This window comes from Brassica napus, chromosome C9 (genome assembly GCF_020379485.1).
Source record: "Brassica napus cultivar Da-Ae chromosome C9, Da-Ae, whole genome shotgun sequence".
Lineage (NCBI taxonomy): Eukaryota > Viridiplantae > Streptophyta > Magnoliopsida > Brassicales > Brassicaceae > Brassica > Brassica napus.
The window spans coordinates 42664873-42687259 of NC_063452.1; the positions used below are offsets into that span (position 1 = coordinate 42664873).

Below are 22387 nucleotides of genomic sequence, written 5' to 3' on the forward strand. Positions count from 1 at the left end.
CCTGGCCTTGCTGCTTCCCCAATCACTGTAAGTTACTTCTTATACGAAAATTATAGTGTAGAAGTAGATACTCTGTAGTCTGGATCAGAGTACTGAAGTTGTAAAATTGATGTATGCAATGGGATTATCTCTTATGTTGCACCTTTTTTTTTTTTTTTGCTTTCCTATGGTTTTAAAATTTTTTTGAGATCAATATTATATAAGATCAAGCTGTCACATAGGAGGTGGATATACTTTCGGACAAGGTCTACTTATTAAGAGATGCAATCTTTTTGGCTTGATTTTGTACGAAAAGGGGAATGAAGAATTGTGTTTAAGTTGATTTTGTTTTGCAAAAATTAGGTTCGCGCTTACTAAGTTTTTGTGAATGGAGGGATGAAAGTTAAGGTGCATGAGTCCGACATGACTGCAAAGCCTTTCACGAGTATGTTGCTCAGTTTTAATGGCATCGAACCAGAAGGAGAACATATATAAATAGTAACAACAATTTTTGTAATTCATATACATTGACATCATTTATTATAATTGATTTTAACCGAACTATTAAAAATGATAGTACTAAAATATTTCATTCGGATAATTAACACTTCCTGCTTCACACATCAGTCTACCGTTTCTCTCTTCCTCCGTAACCAGTTTCAAGCTTCTTCAGTGTACATTCTCTTTCCAACGTCGCTCAGTTAAACACGAACCTCAACTCAAAACGTTTGGTGAGAAAGAGAAGATAGAAGTAAAATGGGTTGTCAAGTTGAAAAAGTACCACCTGCAAGAAAAAGTTACAGTACCGCGTTTCATAATATCCAGCCTATTTATTTAAAAATGATATACATATGAGCACAGAAAAATTTAAACTTCAGCAAAAGCAGAGCATTTTAATTACTAACAAATATTAAGGTATGATTACTAAAAGACTTATATAAACATTTTTCCCTTTTCCAACTCTTCAACTGATACCATTTGACTAATATGAAACAAAATATGAATTTATATTATTCCAAACAGAACATGTTAATCTTCGGAATAAATTGCTCTCATTTTACAAATATTTCATAGAAAATATTAATAGTAATGTAACATTTCAAATCAAACACAAAATTGAAATAGCCCATATTTCTTAATATAAAAATTACTAATAGTAATACAATATTCAAATCAACAAAAATTTGAAATAGTCCATTTTCCGCGCGTAGTGCGGACGAAATCTCTAGTATATGGTAATAATATGTAGTATGGTAATGTGATTTAATGTAATAAGGTAATAATATTAGTGATACCACATGTCTTATTTTCGAAGAGGGTTTCTATAACGATGTGGACGCTCTCTGGAACCTCGATTAGTTCCTTTTATTAGTATAGATTATATTAGCTAGCACGCACCGAGCATCGGTTAAGTGGATACAAAGATAGAACCGGAGCAAAATAACCGAGTTGGTCGGTTAAGAACAAAACTAGGGTTTTGATACTTGATTTGTGCTTCATGCCTTGAAGTGTTTTCACCATATTCGTTTGAGCTAGAATTTTTGGCAGATCTGAGGGTAATCATTATAGTGTTTTCTTGTTTGATTCGATTTTCCCGTTTAGGTTGGTTGCAAGCTATGCGTCTGTAATCACGTGCTCCAAATCGTCCATATAGAACTTGCATTTTGAATTGTTTTGAAGAGTTTTGTTTTTGTTTACTGGAGAAAGGACATATATATGGTTGGTCAAAAGGAAGCGAAGCACGCTTGTTTCAAAGGGTTGCGTCTGAGGTTTAAGGAAGATATAATAAGCCAGCTACCAGATCCTTTGATATGTCACATACTTTATCATCTTCCTTTACAGGAAGCTGTTAAGACTAGCGTTTTGTCCGCCCGATGGAGAAGCCTCTGGCTTTGGGTTCCTCGTTTGGAACTTAACTCCCAAGACTTCACAGATCTAAACGCCTTTGTGAGTTTTGGCAACATGTTTTTAACCTCCGATAGGGATTCATGCATACACAAACTCAAGTTAACTATTACTATTGGTGAAATTGACAATGATGCTTCCTATGTCTCGTCCTGGATTGATGCAGCTATCAAGCGTAAGGTCCAACATCTAGATTTACATTGGTGTGGAGTGTCCAACTTCTTTACTAAACCCTTAAAGTTGTATAACAGTGAGACTTTGGTAGACTTAAAACTCTCTGAAGTACTCTTGGATGATGCCAAGTTTGTTTACTTGCCTTGTCTAAAGACTCTGCATTTAAAAGATAATTGGTATCCCAATGAAGCCACTTTTGAGAAACTTGTGTCATCATGTCCTGTCCTTGAAGAGTTAAATCTTATTATTCATGAGGAGGATACAAAAACCTTTAGGCTGCAGTCTCGGTCACTAAAGAAGCTCAATTTAGTACGAGCTTATTTTCACTTTCGTTCTTCTGATCCGGGAGTTGTGATTGATGCTCCTCTACTATGTTGTTTGAGCATTTACGATTATGCATCAGAAAGCTTTATAGTAAACAACTTGGAGTCCATTGCCAAGATAGATATTTCTCTCCTCTTTGGTTCGGGGGTTTTTGATGAACGCAAGAGAAGTAACGTCCACAGTTTTCTCCTCGGGATCACTAGGGTCACGGATATGACGCTATGTGCCAATACTTTCGAGGTATATATATATATGTAAATGTATGTCTTAGACATGTAAGTTTATATCATGAAACATTCTGACCCATATATTTCTCTGTATCTAGATAATCTGTGGTCAATATTCAGAATTAGATCTGCTGCCTCGTTTTGGTTACATGTCCCACCTGCATGTTACTTCACGTATATCCGATTTGAAATGGTTACCAACCTTTCTTGACAGCTGCCCGAACGTAAAGTCTCTCGTCTTGGTGATGATTCGGATTCTCTTAAACCGTTTTTTTTCTCATCTAAATGAAATATTATATATTGCGTTTTAATGAATCCACTCTTGTTTTTTTTCCTCATCAGAGTTGGTTTTGTGATTATGAGAAAATGATCTCTGAGGAAATGAGTTTTCCATTTGTACCTCAGTGCATGTTATCGTCTCTAGAGTATGTTGATTTTAAAGTCCGAATCTTGGGACTCACGGCAGAGATGAAGCTAACAAGGTACTTTATAGAGAATTCAGCATTTCTCAAGAGACTCACTCTACGTTTGGTGGGTAATTCAGCTAGAGATAATTATACTCTCAAAGAACTTCTCCGAATCCCAAGAGGCTCTACCAATTGTGAAGTCGTTATCCTTTGATTGGTAAAATACTAAAGAGTAGCTAGAGGTTTTGTGGTTTCTTTGTCAAGTGTAGTTTCATAAGCGCAAATTATTTCAGGAATCTCCAAACTATCCTCCCCCCTTTTGATATGTTCCTTTTATTCATAAAATCAACATGTAGTTTTGGTGGTTTATATGTAATGACATTATAATGACAATATGCAGTTTCTTGGCAAGAACCATTATTAGTTTGATTTGTTCATATTAAAAAGAACGTTGTTATTTTGCTCATTCATTTCTGAGTTTCCCATGGCAGCTCTTATTAGAGAACTCTTGGCAAAATCAAACTGAGCCATTAACTTTCATTAATATGAGACATAGAGAAATAAAAATTGATCTTACAGACCAAACAAAAAATCTTCGGTGAATAAACCGAAAATCTGGTAACAAAGAGAAAAATTTGAACCACAGCTTGTCATACACGCTACCGACCATTGGCAAGAATGTGAGGCACACATGTCACTACCAAGACTCGTTTATTTTCTCTTCGTTTATAGCTCAACTCCTCTGCTAGAATGCAGGTTGAGTTTCACTGCTCACTCTCCTCATATTATATATTGTTAACAGTTGGAGACCCAAAGCTCACTCTCTCTTATGTGGCTATGCTTTTAGGTTTGATCCTTTCCTAAATTCTCAGTGGCATGATTACAAAATACCCTACTGAAACCGAACATAATTTTTTTAGCATTAGAGGACACCAAAGATATTTTCACAAAGACAAAATTAGGAGATTGTCACGCCTGCTTCAGCTGTTATATGCCTTTTCACATTTCACATGCTCAATTTGTTCATCTACAAGTTAAAATCAGTGGTTTCTTTGTTGTGGCGCCATATAATCACAACTCTGTCTTCCTCTTTGCACTGTTTTGTCATTCTTCTTTAACCCCTGAGATTGAGCCATAGGAGTCATTGCCACATACATTGAGTTTGGAGATGATAAAGCTGCTGCTGCCGCCACTTTGTACGTTGCTGCTGAAACTGACGCTGCTACCATTTTCTGTGCACCTTCTCTGACTTGAATGTAAGTCCCCTTCTATCATAAACAACTGCAGCCAAAACATGTTTTAACACGCTAGTATTTTTTGAGAAGATGAATAAATGATTTAAGAATTGGGATGAGACAGACCTCGAGATGGCTAGCAACAAAATCTTCAACCTCCCCGTACTTCTTCCTGTAATCATGCCATTGCAGAGGCGCTAGCATTTTGCAAGCAGGTGTGTTTATAAGAAAGAGACCACTTCCAAATTCACTCTCATTGTGATTGGTTTCGACTCTCACCGTTGAACTGATTCTGACTCTTTCACCAGCTGGTATAGTACGAACGATACAAGCCAAAAGCGACCTTTCATCGAGAAGAGCGCTCTCTAAGTTCCTCTCATCTTTGCCGGATGAGACTAGAGTTTCATGCACGATCACTACAAGAAAACACACGCTTAACGACGAAATTTAACGAGGAAAAACAATCCTCGTAAATTTACGTCGAGTTTACGAGGAATTTACGTGAAAAACTAAAGTCATCGTTATTTCCTCGTAACGTAACGACAAAAGTGTTTCGTCGTGGATGTAATTTTACGAGTATTTTACGAGGAAAAACTATTTCCTCGTAAATATGACGTAAACTTTGCGTGGTATTTACGAGGAAAAGTTTACGTGTATTTAGCGAGGAAATTTTTGAATCCACCAACTTTATAGGTGTTACACGTTTTTTTTGCCGACCTAATTAATTTTCGTCGTAAATTCATAGGAAAATTACAGCTACCAGATTCGAATTTTCCTATAAATATGGATGTTTGAACATCATTTTAAACACACCAACAACAAAAAACGTGAAAGAAAAAAAATGGCTGGCTCCGGGACTATTTACGAGTTGCGGAAGTGGATGTATATGCATAGAGATGCTAACGGGAGAGTGACGAAAGAATACCTTGCGGGTCTGTAGACATTTATGCATCAAGCAGATTCAACACCGCTCGCCCAAGAAAGTGGTAAGATGTTTTGTCCTTGTCGGAAATGCAACAATTCGAAACTGACAAACCGTGAAAATGTTTGGAAGCATTTAATAAATAGAGGTTTCACGCCAAATTACTATATCTGGTTTCAACATGGAGAAGGTTTTAATTATGTTCAGAACGAAGCTAGTAGTAGTAATAGCAATTTTCAGGAAAAAAAACCGGTTGATCATCATTTGCATAATGAACATAGTTACCATCAGGAGGAGATGGTAGATTATGATAGGGTTCATGATATGGTAGCTGATGCATTCGTAGCTCATGATGAAGATGAAGAACCTAATATAGATGCAAAAAAGTTTTACGAAATGTTAAACGCGGCGAATCAACCACTTTACAGTGGTTGTAGAGAAGGTCTCTCTAAATTGTCGTTAGCTGCTAGAATGATGAATATTAAAACTGATCACAATCTACCTGAAAGTTGCATGAACGAATGGGTGGACTTGTTTAAAGAGTATTTTCCGGAAGACAATGTGTCTGCTGATTCTTATTATGAGATTCAGAAACTGGTTTATAGTCTTGGGTTTCCTTCGGAGATGATAGATGTTTGCATCGACAACTGCATGATCTATTGGGGAGATGATGAGAAGCTAGAAGAATGTCGATTCTGCAAGAAGCCACGATTCAAGCTGCAAGGACGGGGACGTAATAGGGTACCGTACCAAAGGATGTGGTACCTACCAATTACAGACAGATTGAAAAGATTGTATCAATCAGAGTAGACTGCTGGAAAGATGAGATGGCATGCCGGGCATACTCAGACGGATGGTGAGATGACTCACCCATCAGATGCAAGAGCCTGGAAACATTTCAACAAAGTACATCCAGATTTCGCTAGCAATATCCGGAATGTGTATCTCGGATTATGCACAGATGGATTTAGTCCGTTCGGAATGTCAGGGAGACAATGTTCATTGTGGCCAGTCTTTCTTACTCCATACAACCTGCCACCGGAGATGTGCATGCAACGGGAGTTACTATTCTTGACCATATTAATACCTGGTCCGAACCATCCAAAAAGGTCCCTGGATGTTTTTCTACAACCACTAATAAAAGAGTTGAAAGATTTGTGGTCAACAGGGGTGAGGACGTATGACTGTTCAACGAAGACGAATTTTACGATGCGAGCGATGCTTTTGTGGACCATAAGAGATTTTCCTGCCTATGGGATGTTGTCTGGATGGACTACACATGGGAGATTAGCTTGTACATATTGTAATGGAACGACAGATGCGTTTCAACTGAAGAATGGTAGGAAGACAAGTTGGTTTGATTGTCACCGTCGATTTCTTCCCATTGGCCATCCTTACCGAAGAAACAAGAATTTGTTTAGGCACAAAAGGGTTGTGAGAGACACTCCTCCTCCATATCTAACTGGAGAACAAATTGAAGCGCAAATCGACTACTACGGAGCTAACGAAACAGTTCGTTGGGGTGGTAATTGGCATGTCCCTCGTAATATGCCAGATTCTTACGGTGTTCATCACAACTGGCACAAGAAGAGTATATTTTGGGAGTTGCCATATTGGAAGGATCTTCTTCTGCGCCACAACCTCGATGTGATGCATATAGAGAAGAATTTCTTTGAGAACATCATGAATACAATATTGAATGTCCCAGGGAAGACAAAAGACAACATAAAATCGAGGTTGGACTTGCCGGATATTTGCTCAAGAAGCGAGTTACATATTAAAAGCAATGGACAAGTTCCCGTTCCGATATTCAGATTATCTTCAGAAAAAAAGTCGGTGTTGTTCAACTGGGTGGCATCAGAAGTGAAGTTCCCCGATGGGTATGTTTCGAATCTCTCTAGATGTGTTGAAAAGGGTCAAAAGTTCTCCAGGATGAAGAGTCATGATTGTCATGTATTTATGCAACGACTACTGCCCTTTGCATTTGCGGAGCTACTTCCAACAAACGTACATGAAGCACTTGCAGGTACGTAGTGTATTATATCACAATAATTTACAAAATAATATATGACTAACATTGTGTTTATTTATTTTTGAATATAAAAGGCATTGGAGCATTTTTCAGGGATCTGAGCACATGCACTCTTAAAGAAGAAGTTGTGGAAAAGCTTCAGGAGAACATTCCCATCTTATTGTGCAACTTGGAGAAGATATTTCCTCCCGGATTTTTTGTCGTCATGGAGCATCTAGCTGTCCACCTCCCATATGAGGCATTAATTCGTGGACCTGTACATTACGGATGGATGTATCAGTATGAGCGAGCTATGAAATATTTGAAGGGAAAAGCAAAGAACCTCGCCAAAGTTGAAGGTTCTATAATTGCTGGAAGTTTGACGGAAGAAGTTTCTCACTTCACATCGTACTACTTTGCGTCAAAATTACGTACCCGGAGAAAAGCTCCAAGAAGATATGATGATGGTGGTGTTGCGCCAACATATGCAGTTGCTGGTGTTCCAGACATCTTTAGCCAGATTGGGCGACTCGGTGGGAAGTCTAAAGAGGTTTGGTGGTCGAGTGAACAAGACGCTCATAGTGCACACACCTATATTCTACTCAATTGCGAAGATCCATTGATGCGTTATTTTGAAAGGTAACATATATTGACACTTCGAAACACATATAAGTATAATTAATTGTATAATTGCGAGAGATTCATTCCTATAAAATGTGATTTTACAGCCTATTTGTTTCTCAAGTCGAAGAAACATTTCCTGGTATATCCACAAGTGACGTAGACAAAAGGAAAGATCAACACTTTATTAAGTGGTTGCGGAATCAGGTATTAACTAAAACTTTTTTTTCATACATGATCTGTATTTCATTAACATTCTCTTTATTTTTGCAGGTTGATTATGACGACGACGATGCAGATTATCCTAAGTGGTTACACGAAGTAATTCAATCTCCACTTGTAAAGGTCACCACATCACAGATGTATTTCACACGAGGCTATACTTTTCATACATATGACTATGGTAGACAGCGGGCGACCAGTAACTATGGAATATGTGTGAAAGGGGAAACAGATTTCTACGGGATCTTGACGGAGATTATTGAAGTCGAATTTCCAGGGATACTGAAGCTGAAATGCTTCCTCTTCAAATGTGAATGGTTCGACCCCGTCGTCAACAGAGGTGTTTGGTCTAACAAATTCGGTGTAGTTGATGTCAACGGTGGACGAAGGTACAACAAATTCGAGCCTTTCATCTTAGCTTCACAAGCAGACCAAGTTAGCTTCCTTCCATACCCTCGGATGAGAGATTCAGGTATAAATTGGTTAGCAGTGATCAAAGTTACACCTCGAGGACGAATCATCAGTGGAGAAGAACCACCATTGCAAGAAGAACAGATAAATGAAGTCGAGGAACCTGAACAAGAAATTGATGACATCCTTCTCATTGATCCGCATAATCACGAGTACGAAGATCTTACCGATGATGCCACAGACGAAGCTGTTGAAGACGAGTTTAATGAAAATGATGATGTTTCTAGTGATGACGAAAATGTCGATGTATCCGATTGATGTATTTGTTTTACGAATAAGATGAGGGAGTTTGTTTTATGAATAAGATAATGTGGGGTTTGTTTTATGAATAAGGTAATGCCGGGAGTTTGTTTTATGAATAAGCAAATGTGGGAATTGTGGTTTGGAATGGAAATAAAGATGGGGTTTGGAATATATGAAGTAGAAAATAAGGAATATGGGGTTTGGGGTTTCGGGTTTCGGGTTTTGGGTTTGGGGTTTCGGGTTTGGGGTTTCGGGTTTCGGGTTTCGGGTTTGGGGGTTGGGTTTTGGGGTTTCGGGTTTTGGATTTCGGGTTTCGGGTTTCGGGTTTGGGGTTCTAGGGATATATGAAGTAGAAAATTAAAGATGGGGGTTTGGAATATATGAAGTAGAAAATTAAAGATGGGGGTTTGGGTTTCGGGTTTCGGGTTTGGGGTTTCGGGTTTGGGGTTTCGGGTTTGGGGTTTGGGGTTTCAGGTTTGGGGTTTCGGGTTTGGGGTTTCGGGTTTGGGGTTTCGGGGTTTGGGTTTTCGGGTTTCGGGTTTCGGATTCTAGGGATTTAAACATAACACTCGTTAATTCCACGTAAGCACAAATCGTCATAAAGTCCTCGTAGGGTGAAATCGTCGTAAATACCACGTAGGATGAAATCGTCGTAAATACCACGTAGGATGAAATCGTCGTAAATACCACGTAGGATGAAATCGTCGTAAAAACCACGTAGGATGAAATCGTCGTAAAAACCACGTAAGACAACAAGGAAATAACGACGAAACCTAAAAATAAAGATGGGGTTTGGAATATATGAAGTAGAAAATAAGGAATATGGGGTTTGGGGTTTGGGGTTTGGGGTTTGGGGTTTGGGGTTTGGGGTTTCGGGTTTCGGGTTTGGGGTTTCGGGTTTGGGGTTTCGGGTTTGTGGGTCGGTGTTTGGGGTTTCGGGTTTTGGATTTCGGGTTTCGGGTTTCGGGTTTCGGGTTTCGGGTTTCGGGGATATATGAAGTAGAAAATTAAAGATGGGGGTTTGGAATATATGAAGTAGAAAATTAAAGATGGGGGTTTGGGTTTCAGGTTTCGGGTTTCGGGTTTCGGGTTTCGGGTTTCGGGTTTGGGGTTTGGGGTTTGGGGTTTCGGGTTTGGGGTTTCGGGTTTGGGGTTTCGGGTTTGGGGTTTCGGGTTTCGGGGTTGGGGTTTCGGGTTTCGGGTTTCGGATTCTAGGGATTTAAACATAACACTCGTTAATTCCACGTAAGCACAAATCGTCGTAAAGTCCTCGTATGGTGAAATCGTCGTAAATACCACGTAGGATGAAATCGTCGTAAATACCACGTAAAAGGATTTAAACAAAACACTCGTTAATTCCACGTAAGCAGAAATCGTCGTAAAGACCACGTAAAAGGATTTAAACATAAAACCCGTTAATTCCACGTAAGTACAAATCGTCGTAAATATCTCGTAGTGTAAAAACTAGAAAAAAGGAAAAGGAGAGAAATACCAGATTAACATGTGGCAAGACTTCCAGCAATTATAATACGTAAGTCTCGCCCAAATGAATTCTAATATCTTCTCCTTTTCCTATTTTTTTCAAATATTTATAATTTGAATAGGATTTTGCTGAGGAATGTGATTTGAGATAAGGTGTGATTTGGGAGTTTGTGTGTGGTTTGAGAATGAGAGTTGTGGGTATATTTATAGGAAAGCAAGCCTCGTTAATTCCTCGTAAGCTAAATCGTCGTTAATACCTCGTATAAAAAAACACGGGCCTTTGTGATTCCTCGTAATTTCCTCGTAAAAAAAACACGGGCCTTTGTAACTGCTCGCTATTTCTTCGTAAACTTACGAGGAATTTGCGACGATATGTAATCTTATATATACACCCGAGCGCTCACTCTTTCTTTCCTCTCTACTTCCTCTCTACTTCCTCTCCATTTCGTAGCAATGGTAAGCCTCTTTGATTCCTCTCTAATTTGGTTAGTTTAGGATAGATTAGGTGGTTAGTATAGGGAATTTAGATAGGTTTGCGGATTTTATGTTATTTAGTGTTGATTAGGTGGATAATGTTGGGAAATATATTGTTGATGTTAATTTTAAAAATTTCATTTTTTTCCCAGGTTCGAAAAGGAAGACTTACTGCCCATTACAGAGAGATCTTCGGTGAGTCGGGTAGTCGTTTAGACCCGGCCTCTTCTTCCGCTCCCGGTTCTTCGGGTCAGGAGACTGTCCCCGAGACTCAGTACACTCAGAGAGTCTCTGGGTCTACTTCTTCTAGTGCACCATCGGCTCCTCATGTGCCTCCTCCGATGCCTCCTCCTGTGCCTCCTCCGATGGCACCTCCGATGGTCGCCGATATTCATCCTGATTTGATGGTGCCTCCGAGTGCTCCTTACTCGCAGTACACTGTAGAGGACATTCTCAGTCTGCCAGGCAGAGAAGGTTTACCTGTCATCGACCCAGACCGACCAGGCGGAACTTTGTGGTATGTTGCATTAATTTTTTTTTTAATTCGTTTAAATTTCTTTTATAACATTAAAAAATAATTTATATTTTAAATTTGTATTTTCCAGGTGGGGGGTTGACGGATGTCATGCATCGGACGTAACCGACACGATCAAGGGTTACTTCTCCATGCCACATCCAAACTGGAGTAAGACGCCTCACTACGTCAGAAAGACGTGGTTCAAAATTTACGCTGTAAGTTTCTATTAATTAATTATATATACTTTAATTTTTTCATGATTTATATATATACTTTCTAAAAAAGTAATTGTTAATTTATTTTTTCCAATAGCAAAAATATAATTGGGCCTTGGGGATCACTGAGAGGATGAGGAAGAAGTTTAACGCGAAGGCGAAAGCTCGCTTGTTGGACACGGTCTCCAACTGGAAGGGTGACTGGATCGTGAAGGGGTATGAGCGTGGCAAACCCGCTGAGCTCACCACGGATGTGTGGGATGGCCTCATCCGTTATTGGCGCCTTCCTGATTCCATTAGAATAGCTCAGGCTTGCTCTAACTCCCGTAACACGGTCGATGAGCACGGAAACGGGCCGATGCTTCACACTACGGGCCAAAAACCCCACGCCGGTGTCCGTTTGGAAATGGTAATTAAATATTTTATTAAATAATTTTTTTAATATATATATTAATTTATTCTAACTTTCTTAAATGTTTTTTAGGCCAAAGAGACGGGACATCTCCCGTCTCTTATGGAACTTTACAAGAGGACCCACAAGAACAGGGCGGGCGTATTTGTAGATGGCAAGTCCGAGCAAATCTACAACGACGTAGTTGCTTGGGTTGAAGACCGCCAGACTCAGCTGACCCAGCAGTCTACCGACGGATTACCCGTCACCTTATCCACACTTGAAGTGGATAAGATTTACGAGGAGGTAAATTTTCAAAAAAAAATAATTTTTTATTATTCATTTAATTTAACTTTAAATTTTTACTTACAATATTTATTTTTTGTTTTTAAGGTTGTCCCTAAAAAAATGGGACGGACGTTGGGTATTGGTTCCGTCAACGATGTTCCGAGAGCGACATCGTCTTATGGTCAGCGACGGGATGATGAAGTCACTGAGCTGCGTAGAGAGTCCGCTCAGCTGCGTAACGAGTTGACCGCGACAAAATCTCGTATGGGTGGAGTCGAGGGCTTCTTGGACGTTATTGCGGCCACAAATCCGGAATGGGAGTCCATGTTGAGGAACATGCGACAACAACATCCCATTCAAGGCGAGTCATCCGACGTACATAACGAGGCGGATGTTACGAGGAGGAGTGATGAATTCTACCGGGCGATGAACGACCCTTAGTTTTTTTTTCGGTTGTTGTATTATATAAATTCAAAACTTATTTATATATAAAATATTTTCATATTGATTTATTTTTATTTTAAATTTTAATTTATTATTAAATTAAATAATTTTAATTATTTTTAATTATATTTTTAAATTCTGTAAAATAATAAAAACTAAGTAAATTCGTAGCTAATGTACGACCTCTTTACGTGGAAACCTTACGAGGAAATGACGAGAAATACTAAACGAGTATTTTACGAGGAACCATTTACGAGGAAATAACGAGGAAATATTTACGATTATTTTACGAGGAAATCCTTTCGTGGTTGTTACGTGTATTTTGCGAGGAAAGTTTTTCAAGGTATTTACGTGTAGATTACGAGGAACTCATTTCGTGGTATTTACGAGAAAATATAGCGACGTCCTTACGTGGAATATTGACGTGGTCTTTACGACGAATAGCTCTACTTCGTCTTTACGACGAAATATATTCCTCGCTAAGTTACGACGAATTAGCGAGGAAATATGTGTTACGACAGACGAGTAACGAGCAAACGTGCTTCCTCGCTAATTCGTCGTAAAACCTCTTTTACGACGAAATAACGAGGAAAACCGCCCTCGTTAAGATTATGTTTTCTTGTAGTGGATAGAATTAGCACCAGGTGAAACTTGACCATATTAGCCTCCTGGCGTAAGGGGATCAAATCGAAAACAGATTCAGAATGTTTCCTCACAAGCAAAGTATACATCTAAATAATACGAGCATACCTCAGGTCTCTGATTTAGAGCATAAGAATCTAGCCTTAGCACATCACGGAACTGTGAAGAAATGTCTTGAAAGTTATTCTCTAATCCATTGCTAGATTCCACTAGCTGTTTGTAAAAGGGCACTCTCTAAGATAGTATCGTTTTGAACAAGTTCCATTAGATTGTTAACAAGAACATCCCCTACCTGTTCATTCACAGAGGACGATGGTGTACTTGATCCGTATTGAGCTCCATTGCTAGTTTGAGCAGGGGACTGACAGTCCATAGGCACTTACATGATTCTGTTTAGCCATATCTGAACTAGCCTGCGGAGAAAGACTACATATGGTCATTAACCTGTAGCATTCTTCCAACAAAAGATGGATTCTTAGTCTTCACACCTTTTGCTGCAGTAACACTGACGGTGCAACTTGAGGTGAAGCCCCCCGAGTAATCTCTTGTTGATGCATGACAAATGAGTGCAGAGGGTTCATCTGACCCGCTTGAAGGTACCCCATGCCTCAGAAGATCAACATCCCTTTTCTACACAATTGAAAAGGCAACCATGGTTAAGTTAGGATCCATTTCAAAAGTGCTTTAGCATGGATTGTTTCATTGCCAAGAGAACACAAAACCTCGATTTGGTTGCCGCTGTTCTTGATAATCTGGGAGTCACCGTTAAAATTGGTTTTGGAGCCACCTCCTCCTCTTTTCCTTTAAATTGGCAAGCTCATGCTGAAGCTGTTGCACTGTATGCAGATGCAATCTCTCCAACTCCGCAAACTGAAGTCAATAAAAGATGAAACAATATAAGATGAGAGAGTAAATTTTGGAAGATAGTTCTGGTAACAAACCTGTCTTTGGCAACCATGCCATAGCTGGTTATACTGCTCAGTACGTTCTCGCAATTCAGCCTGCAAGGAGTGATTTGTAGATGATTGGAAAGCATCCATCTCTTGCGCACGCGCCATCCAACCTTGCGCTTCTCTCAGCTGCTCATCCTTGTACTTGCTTGTTTCTTGAGCAATCCTATCCTACAAGATAAAGAATCTATTGTTTAGTGTAATTCATTGTCAAAATAACACTACAAGATTCATGAGAGAACCTGTTCGTGAAATGCAGCGTATTGTCTCTCTTTCTCCTGAAAATACTCCTCAAGTTCAGATATTTTATGTATATTTTGGGACCTCTCAGCTTCAAAATGATCACGCTCACTTCTGCATATTGAGAAAGAAAGAAAGAAAAAAAGTAGCCTCCATATGTAAGACTCCTCACTAAGTAAACCTGTGAAATGAAAATGTGTAGGACCTTAACGAAGAGTAGAGTTTCAAGAGAAAAGGAAAAATCACCTTAGAGTAGCAACTTCTTTGTTTTGTTCTCTGAGTAGACTCTCATTCGCCCAGGCCTGGTAAGAGAGTTCGAGGACAACTTAGTATCAAACCATTCAGACTAAATAAGACCTTGAAATAAAACATACAGCTTCGTTATCTATCGAGTTTAACAGCATGCAGCTCTCTGTCTTTCTCTTCTAACTTCCTCTCCATCTCCCGAATAGTTCTCTCCTTCTCACGAAATTGCTCCTACAAACATTCCTTCTTCTATCATGGAAAACAATCAGAGGATAAAAGAAGAATGCGCTACCTGCAATCTAGCTGCAACATTCTCATACTGTGCAGAACGAGACTCAAAGCTTCTCTGGATCTCCATAGCCAACATCCGAGCTCGGAGCTCAACCTCCTGCTGCTGTAGCTCTCCTTTTTGTCTAGAAACTGAACGAATCTGCTCCAAGAGATGACCATCTCTTCCACTCTGCACACCCCCACCCACAAACAATGTCATAAGTGATTAACCTCTGGTTTAGCTTTAACCGTTCCAAAACAAGAAAGCAAGATTCCAGCAAGAGTGAGGATCTGGAAATCCAACAGGATAATCAGTCGAGAGAAAGTAAATTTTGAAGAAGAACACCAGTAGCTAGTGTTAGGAAATACGCGGTCAAATTTTGCGGAAAACCAGAATTTATGGGAGCGGAAAAACACACACAAAATTGTTGACGGAGTTCGGCCAATGTTGCCTACGTCTCCGGACCTGCTACAGATCTTTTATTATCAACCCAGGAAATTTTACAAACTCTCAACTCACACCCGATCCCAAATACACTTAAGAAATTATTTGTAATTTCTTAAAGAGAAAGATTTTTCTCACAAGAAAGATAATTTTTTTTTTCTCTCTTGCACTCTCTCTTCTTCTCTTCTCTTGTTCTCTCTTACTTTGTTTTTCTTGTTTGGGATGAATTTCCCCTTCCCCTTCATGCATGTATTTATAGGAGGGGGATTTGTGAGTTGGTGTAACAACCAAACTTACCAACCAAAAAACCAAAAAAAACGTGTTCTTCACCAACTTGCATGCGTTGTTTTTTGATCAACAATCTCCCACTTGAAGACTGATTTCAATCTGCCTTCACACCTTGATCAATGTAGCAGGTCTTCTCAGCTTGTTACTCTGACAAGCCAACTGAGGTTACACACAACCTCAGCTTATCATACGGCACGACCTTCGTTAGCATGTCTGCCGGATTCTTGCTTCCTGGGATCTTCTCAAGCACCAACATTTCATCTTCCAACGCTGATCTGATGAAATGATATCGACGATGTATGTGCTTCGTCCGAGCATGGTAAACTGGATTCTTTGCTAAGTCGATGGCACTCTTACTATCACAGTACAACACACTTTTCTCTTGGCCATGGCCTAGCTCCTCTAGAAAAGACTGTAGCCATATCATCTCTTTTGTTGCCTCCGTTACCGCAACATACTCAGCTTCACAGCTTGATAGAGATACAATTTTCTGCAACTTTGAAACCCAACAAATTGCAGTACCGCCAAAGGTGTAGACATACCCGGTTGTGCTTTTCGTGCTGTCAATGTCACCTCCATTGTCAGCATCAACATATCCCTGCAATCCAATCTTAGACTTCGTGAAACGTAGCGATAAACTTGGATTTCCTTTTAGATATCTGAAAATCCACTTAACGGCTTCCCAATGTTCCTTCCCTAGATTGCTCATAAATATGCTAACGACTCCCACTGCATGTGCAATGTCTGGCCTTGTACATATCATCGCGTACATCAGGCTTCCTATAGCAGAAGCATATGGAACTTTATCCATACATGCCATCTCATCTTCCGTCTTTAGAGACTGTTCTCTAGATAACCGAAAGTGACTTGCCAGGGGAGTACTAACTGGCTTCGCGTCATCCATGTTAAACCTTTTGAGGACTTTCTTCACATACTCCTCTTGTGATAGCTTAAGACCTTCCTTGCTCCTACTGATTCTCATCCCTAGAATCTGTCTTGCTTCTCCAGGTCTTTCATCGCAAACTCTTCTGAGAGTTTTGTCTTCAAGCTATTGATCTCATGCAAGTCTGCTCCTACTATCAGCATGTCATCGACATATAGGAGCAATATCAAGTAGGACTCTTCAAGCGTCTTGAAGTAACAACAGTGGTCAGCTTCACACCTTAAGAAACCAACGCCTTTAATAAAGTTGTCGAACTGTTTATACCACTGTCTTGGAGCTTGTTTTAAGCCGTACAAACTCCTTTTCAGCTTACAAACAAGGCTTTCCTTCCCTTTGATCTCAAAGCCTTCGGGTTGCTTCATATAAATTTCCTCATCCAAATCACCGTGAAGAAATGCCGTCTTCATACCATCTGTTGAAGATGCAGATCTTCTTGTGCTACCAGCCCAAGAGCCGTTCTAATGGTCACCATTTTGACTACAGGAGAGAAGATTTCGGTGTAGTCTACGCCTTCTTTTTGTTGGAATCCCTTCACAACAAGCCTCGCTTTATAGCGCTTATTCCCACCAGGTTCTTCTTTTATTCGGTAGACCCACTTGTTATGCAATGCCTTTTTCTCCTTAGGCAAATCTGCTAACTACCACGTGTGATTGGATAACAACGAGTCCATCTCGTCGTTCATTGCAAGCTCCCACTTTATCGACTCATCAACTTGCATAGCTTCCTCATAACATTCAGGCTCGCCTCTGTCTGTGAGCAGAATGTAGTTGAGCGATGGAGAGAATCTTACTGGCTTTCTGATGATTCTGCTTGACCGTCGTAACTCCGTGACTGGTGTATATGGGACCACTTCAGAATCATCACTTTCTTCAGCCTCACCACTCTCGTCTTGAGAGATTTCTTCTTCTGCTGTTGCGGTATCCTGTGGCAACTCCGGTGTCAGGATATCTTCTAAGTCAACAGCTCCAGGCTCTTTCTTCTCTGAGTCTTCTCTTAGCTTATCCTTGTACAACGCTTCTTCGTTGAACACAACATTCTTGCTGCGGATGATCTTCCCATTTTCATCATCCCAAAACCGGTAACCAAACTCCGCGTTACCATAACCGATGAAGTAACACTTCTTAGACTTCGAGTCAAGTTTACTTCTTGCAGCATCGTCAATGTGAACATAAGCTAAGCAACCAAACACCTTTAGATAAGAAAGGTTTACTTTATTTCCGCTCCAAACTTCTTCAGGGATCTTAAATCCCAATGGTACAGACGGTCCTCTGTTTATTAAGAAGGCTGCGGTATTGATTGCATCTGCCCAAAACGTCTTTGGTAATCTACAGTGCAATCTCATGCTCCTTGCACGCTCATTCAAGGTTCGGTTCATCCTTTCCGCTATTCCATTCTGTTGAGGCGTTCCAGGAATAGTCTTCTCCATCTTGATCCCATTATCAGCGCAATATCTCTTGAACTCGCCGCTGATGTACTCACCACCATTATCAGACCTTAGACACTTCAACTTGAGATTCGTCTCAATCTCAACCATGGCTTTCCAAATTTTGAAAACCGAAAACACTTCATGCTTGTTTTTCATGAAGTAAACCCACACTTTTCTTGTGGAGTCATCAATAAAGGTCACATAGTAGTATGAACCTCCCAGCGATGCAACAAGAGCGGGTCCCCACACGTCAGTGTGCACCAGCTCTAACTTCTCAGACTCTCTTCCTCCTTTAGAGAAACTAACTCGTTTCTGTTTCCCAAGGATGCAACTTTCACACATCTGATGATCCACCGTTTTCAGATCCGGAAGAGCACCATTTTCCACCATGAGTTTCATCCCTTTCTCACTCATGTGTCCCAACCTACAATGCCACAACTTGGTATGTTTGGCATTCTCGACAACAGCAACAGTGTCTTGATAACTCGTCGTCATATAAAGAGTGCCTCTTTTATGACCTCTAGCCACCACCATGGAACCTTTCTTGACTCTCCAGGCTCCACCACCAAAATTAACATCGTGCCCCATATCATCAAGTTGACCTACTGAAATCAGATTTCGCATCAACTTTGGCACATGTCTGACCTTGGTAATCTTTCACACACGTCCGTCTGACATTTTCAGGTTGATATCTCCAATACCAACTATGTCCAAAGGTAATCCATCAGCAAGATATACCTTTCCGTAATTTCCCGCAACATAATTTTCCATGATGTTATGGTGCGGTGTGGTGTGGAACGACGCTCCTGAGTCAAGCACCCATGAATCAACTGGGCTATCGACATAGGAGATTGACGCTTTGGTGGTATTTGCAGTTGCATCACGAGCTTCAATTTTTCTCGGAGAATCAACAGACACTACCAATGCATCAGCGATTTCACGTGTCACTACATTGGCTCCGCCTCTAGTGTTGTCTTCCTTCTTCGGTGGTGCTCGGCAATTCTTCTTGATGTGACCTGTCTTTCCACAATTCCAGCACTCTGCAGGCTGTCTGAATTTGGACTGGCCCCATCCATTCCTTGACTTCGATCGGCCATTACTCCGGTTATTTCTATCTGGGTTTCTCCCTCTGTTTTCCACGTTGAAAGCAGAGCTCGTTGATGCCTCCCCAGAGTCTATCCTTCGAACTTCCTCACCAAGGATACGATCTCTAACATCATTGAATTTGAGCTTTTGAGTACCCACGGAATTACTAACCGCTGCCCTCATCGGCTCCCAACTATTTGGCAGAGATGCCAACAAAATCAGTGCTCGCACTTCATCATCAAACTCGATTTCAACCGATGACAGTTGGTTGACAATCGTGTTGAACTTGTTCACATGTGCGGCAACCAGGCCACCTTCTTCCATCTTCAAATGAAAGAGTTTCTTCATGAGAAATACATTATTGTTTGCCGAAGGTTTCTCATACATATCAGAGAGAACTTTCATGAGCCCTTCCGTGGTCTTCTCCTTCGCAACGTTGTGAGCAACGTTTTTTGACAGTGTTAACCTTATAACACCCAGAACTTGTCTGTCAAGGAGCTCCCACTCATCCTGATCCATCTTGTCAGGCTTCTTGCTCAGCGGTTGATGAAGCTTCTTTCCGTACAGATAATCTTCAATTTGCATTCTCCAAAATGCATAATCTGTACCGTCAAATTTCCCGATACTGTGCGCCAAACCGTCTTCGCCTCCCATCGTTTCTGGAACCACCGTGTATTAGAACACCTTCGTCGACAAACCGATGTTACCGAGAAAATTCACTATTCACGAAGTACTGTTCACGTGAATAGTAACCCCGCAAAAAATTTGACCGATCACCGTAACTCAGGCTCTGATACCAGTTGTTAGAAAATACGCGGTCAAATTTTGCGGAAAACCAGAATTTATGGGAGCGGGAAAACACACACAAAATTGTTGACGGAGTTCGGCCAATGTTGCCTACGTCTCCGGACCTGCTACAGATCTTTTATTATCAACTCAGGAAATTTTACAAACTCTCAACTCACATCCGATCCCAAATACACTTAAGAAATTATTTGTAATTTCTTAAAAAGAAAGATTTTTCTCACAAGAAAGATAATTTTTTTTTTCTCTCTTGCACTCTCTTTTCTTCTCTTCTCATGTTCTCTCTTACTTTGTTTTTCTTGTTTGGGATGAATTTCCCCTTCTCCTTCATGCATGTATTTATAGGAGGGGGATTTGTGAGTTGGTGGTGAGTTGGTGTAACAACCAAACTTACCAACCAAAAAACAAAAAAAACGTGTTCTTCACCAACTTGCATGCGTTGTTTTTTTATCAACAGCTAGCTATCAAGTATGACCGTTCGTTCCAAATCCCCATAATAAGCTCCTCTTCCTCTTCCTCTCCCCACAACAGACGGTCTGAAACAAAAATAATTCAGCCGCCATTTGCATCACCACAGAGAACCAAAACGCATGAATGTTCCAGAAAATAACCCCATCCCAAAATAATAACGCCACAAAGAATCCACTCCCAAGTCAGAAACAACCTCAGATCCAAAGTATCACCCCAATGTCCAGCAAAATACATTCCTAACCAATAACAAGTAAGAAACGCCACATCAATCTCTCCTAACCTTAACGTACCAACTTTCCCGTTAAATGGTATTAGGGAATCCTATTGTGATTAGGATTACCTATAGATAAGCTTTATTAAGATAACAACATACATATGTTGCTAGAGATAAACACAAGAAGATATAGGATATTGTGGTCGGTCATTCTCGTGTATATAAGTCGATGTAATAAGTTTCAGTAATCAGAAGTTAACCGTTTATTATTCAATCTCTACTTTACATGGTATCAGAGCAATAACTATCCTGAAACCTAGTTTTTCAGTAGCAAATCAAGTTCGATGGCTGGTGAAGAAGATTCTTCTGCTAGTAAAAGTAGTGCTCAAGTTGAGCATGTTGAGCAAAGTAACGTGGGCTCAGTGAGCTCAACTCCGTACTCGTTGTTTGCGTTGGACAACCCTGGAGCATTAATAACTTCGGTGGTGTTTAACGAAGACAACTATAATGAGTGGTCTACAGAGTTAACCAATGCCTTGAGAGCTAAGAGAAAATTAGGGTTTATCGATGGAACAATACCTAAACTTTCCATTGATGATCCGAAATTTGATCTCTGGTCTTCGGTTAATTCTATGATTGTCGGCTGGATACGGTCTTCTATTGAAGCGAAGGTTCGGTCAACAGTCACCTTTATATCAGATTCTCACAAACTTTGGGAGAATTTGAAGAAACGTTTCTCAGTTGGAAACAAAGTACGAGTTCATCATCTCAAAGAACAACTGTCGTCTTGTAAACAAAGTGGTCAATCAGTGATGGAGTAGTATGGACGTCTAGCAAAGATGTGGGATGAACTAGAGATGTATAAGCCTCTTCCGGCTTGCAGTTGCAGTGCTTCTGCTGAGTATGAGAAGGAAAGAGATGAAGAAAAAGTCCATCAGTTTGTCATGGGACTTGACGAATCTCGGTTTGGAGGAGTTTGTCAAGGAATCATATCTAGTGATTCGTTAGTTGATCTTGGAGAAGCTTATTCCAAATTCATTAGAGAAGAACAGCATCTTGCTTCATTCAAAGAAAGAGAGGCTCAACAAGGTGCAGTCGGTTTTGTCGCAAAGAAAGATCAAGTTAATTCAACTATGCGTCGATCCTCGTAGTGTTCTCATTGTGGTCGCAAAGGACATGATAAATCCAATTGTTGGCAACTGGTTGGTTTCCCGGACTGGTGGGAAGAGCGCTCAAATAAGCAAGAAAACAGAGGTTCTCAAAGTAACAGAGTACGTGGTTCCTCGGGTTCTGATAGAGGAAAGAGGAATGGACCAAAGGCACACAACGCTCATGCAACTTCCTCTAATGAATCAAATTTTCCAGTATTCACAGAAGAGCAACTGAAAGCCCTTACACAGCTGATAAATGAGAGAACTAAGCCATATTCCGATAAGTTGTCTGGTAAGCTATATGGAGATTTGATTCTAGACACTGGAGCATCTCACCATATGACTGGAGATCTCTCATTTCTTAATATTTCCAGTATACCTCCATGTCCAGTTTGCTTTGCAGATGGAAACAAGACGTTTGCGACTTACATTGGCGTGTTATATCTTTCTGAAAACATCACATTATCTAATGTGTTGTTTGTACTGAATCTCTTTTAGTTTTGAGTTTGTTACCTTTGTCGTTTTCTACTAATAAGTCTTTGGCTCATAGTCCTTGTGACACATGTTTTCGAGCCAAACAGACAAGAGAAGTATTTTATCAAAGTTTGAATAAAACTAAAGAGTGTTTTGAGATGATTCATTGTGACGTATGGGGTCCT

The 22387-nt window shown here is 40.2% G+C and overlaps 2 protein-coding genes across 2 annotated transcripts; one reads left to right on the forward strand and one right to left on the reverse strand.

Moving 5' to 3' along the window:
• Positions 1 to 1113: 1113 nt before the first annotated feature.
• On the forward strand, positions 1114 to 4787 carry LOC106418110 (putative FBD-associated F-box protein At5g53635). Its single transcript, XM_013858768.3, has 3 exons — positions 1114 to 2622; positions 2708 to 2851; positions 2952 to 4787. The coding sequence occupies exons 1-3, from the start codon at positions 1696 to 1698 to the stop codon at positions 3228 to 3230; spliced, it is 1350 nt and encodes a 449-aa protein (XP_013714222.2). The 5' UTR covers positions 1114 to 1695; the 3' UTR covers positions 3231 to 4787.
• LOC125592669 lies at positions 4057 to 15590 on the reverse strand. The gene is made up of 10 exons (XM_048768015.1): positions 15549 to 15590; positions 15132 to 15191; positions 14923 to 15090; positions 14631 to 14686; positions 14387 to 14498; positions 14136 to 14315; positions 13639 to 13824; positions 13426 to 13555; positions 4378 to 4667; positions 4057 to 4284 (listed from the first exon to the last, which is right to left on the reverse strand). Exons 1-10 carry the CDS (start codon positions 15588 to 15590, stop codon positions 4057 to 4059), a joined length of 1452 nt encoding a protein of 483 aa, XP_048623972.1.
• Between the last annotated feature and the right edge of the window lie 6797 nt (positions 15591 to 22387).

Excerpts from the sequence above, each read along its gene's own strand:
- LOC106418110 (XM_013858768.3), top strand. The coding sequence starts at position 1,696 with ATGGTTGGTCAAAAGGAAGCGAAGCACGCTTGTTTCAAAGGGTTGCGT. Across the intron at positions 2,623-2,707 it reads TATGTGCCAATACTTTCGAG|ATAATCTGTGGTCAATATTC; the intron begins GTATATATATAT and ends CTCTGTATCTAG. Across the intron at positions 2,852-2,951 it reads ACGTAAAGTCTCTCGTCTTG|AGTTGGTTTTGTGATTATGA; the intron begins GTGATGATTCGG and ends TTTCCTCATCAG.
- LOC125592669 (XM_048768015.1), bottom strand. The coding sequence starts at position 15,590 with ATGAAGGGGAAGGGGAAATTCATCCCAAACAAGAAAAACAAA. Across the intron at positions 15,091-15,131 it reads CGGTTAAAGCTAAACCAGAG|AGTGGAAGAGATGGTCATCT; the intron begins GTTAATCACTTA and ends GGGGGTGTGCAG. Across the intron at positions 4,668-13,425 it reads AAACGATACTATCTTAGAGA|TGATCGTGCATGAAACTCTA; the intron begins GTGCCCTTTTAC and ends GTTTTCTTGTAG.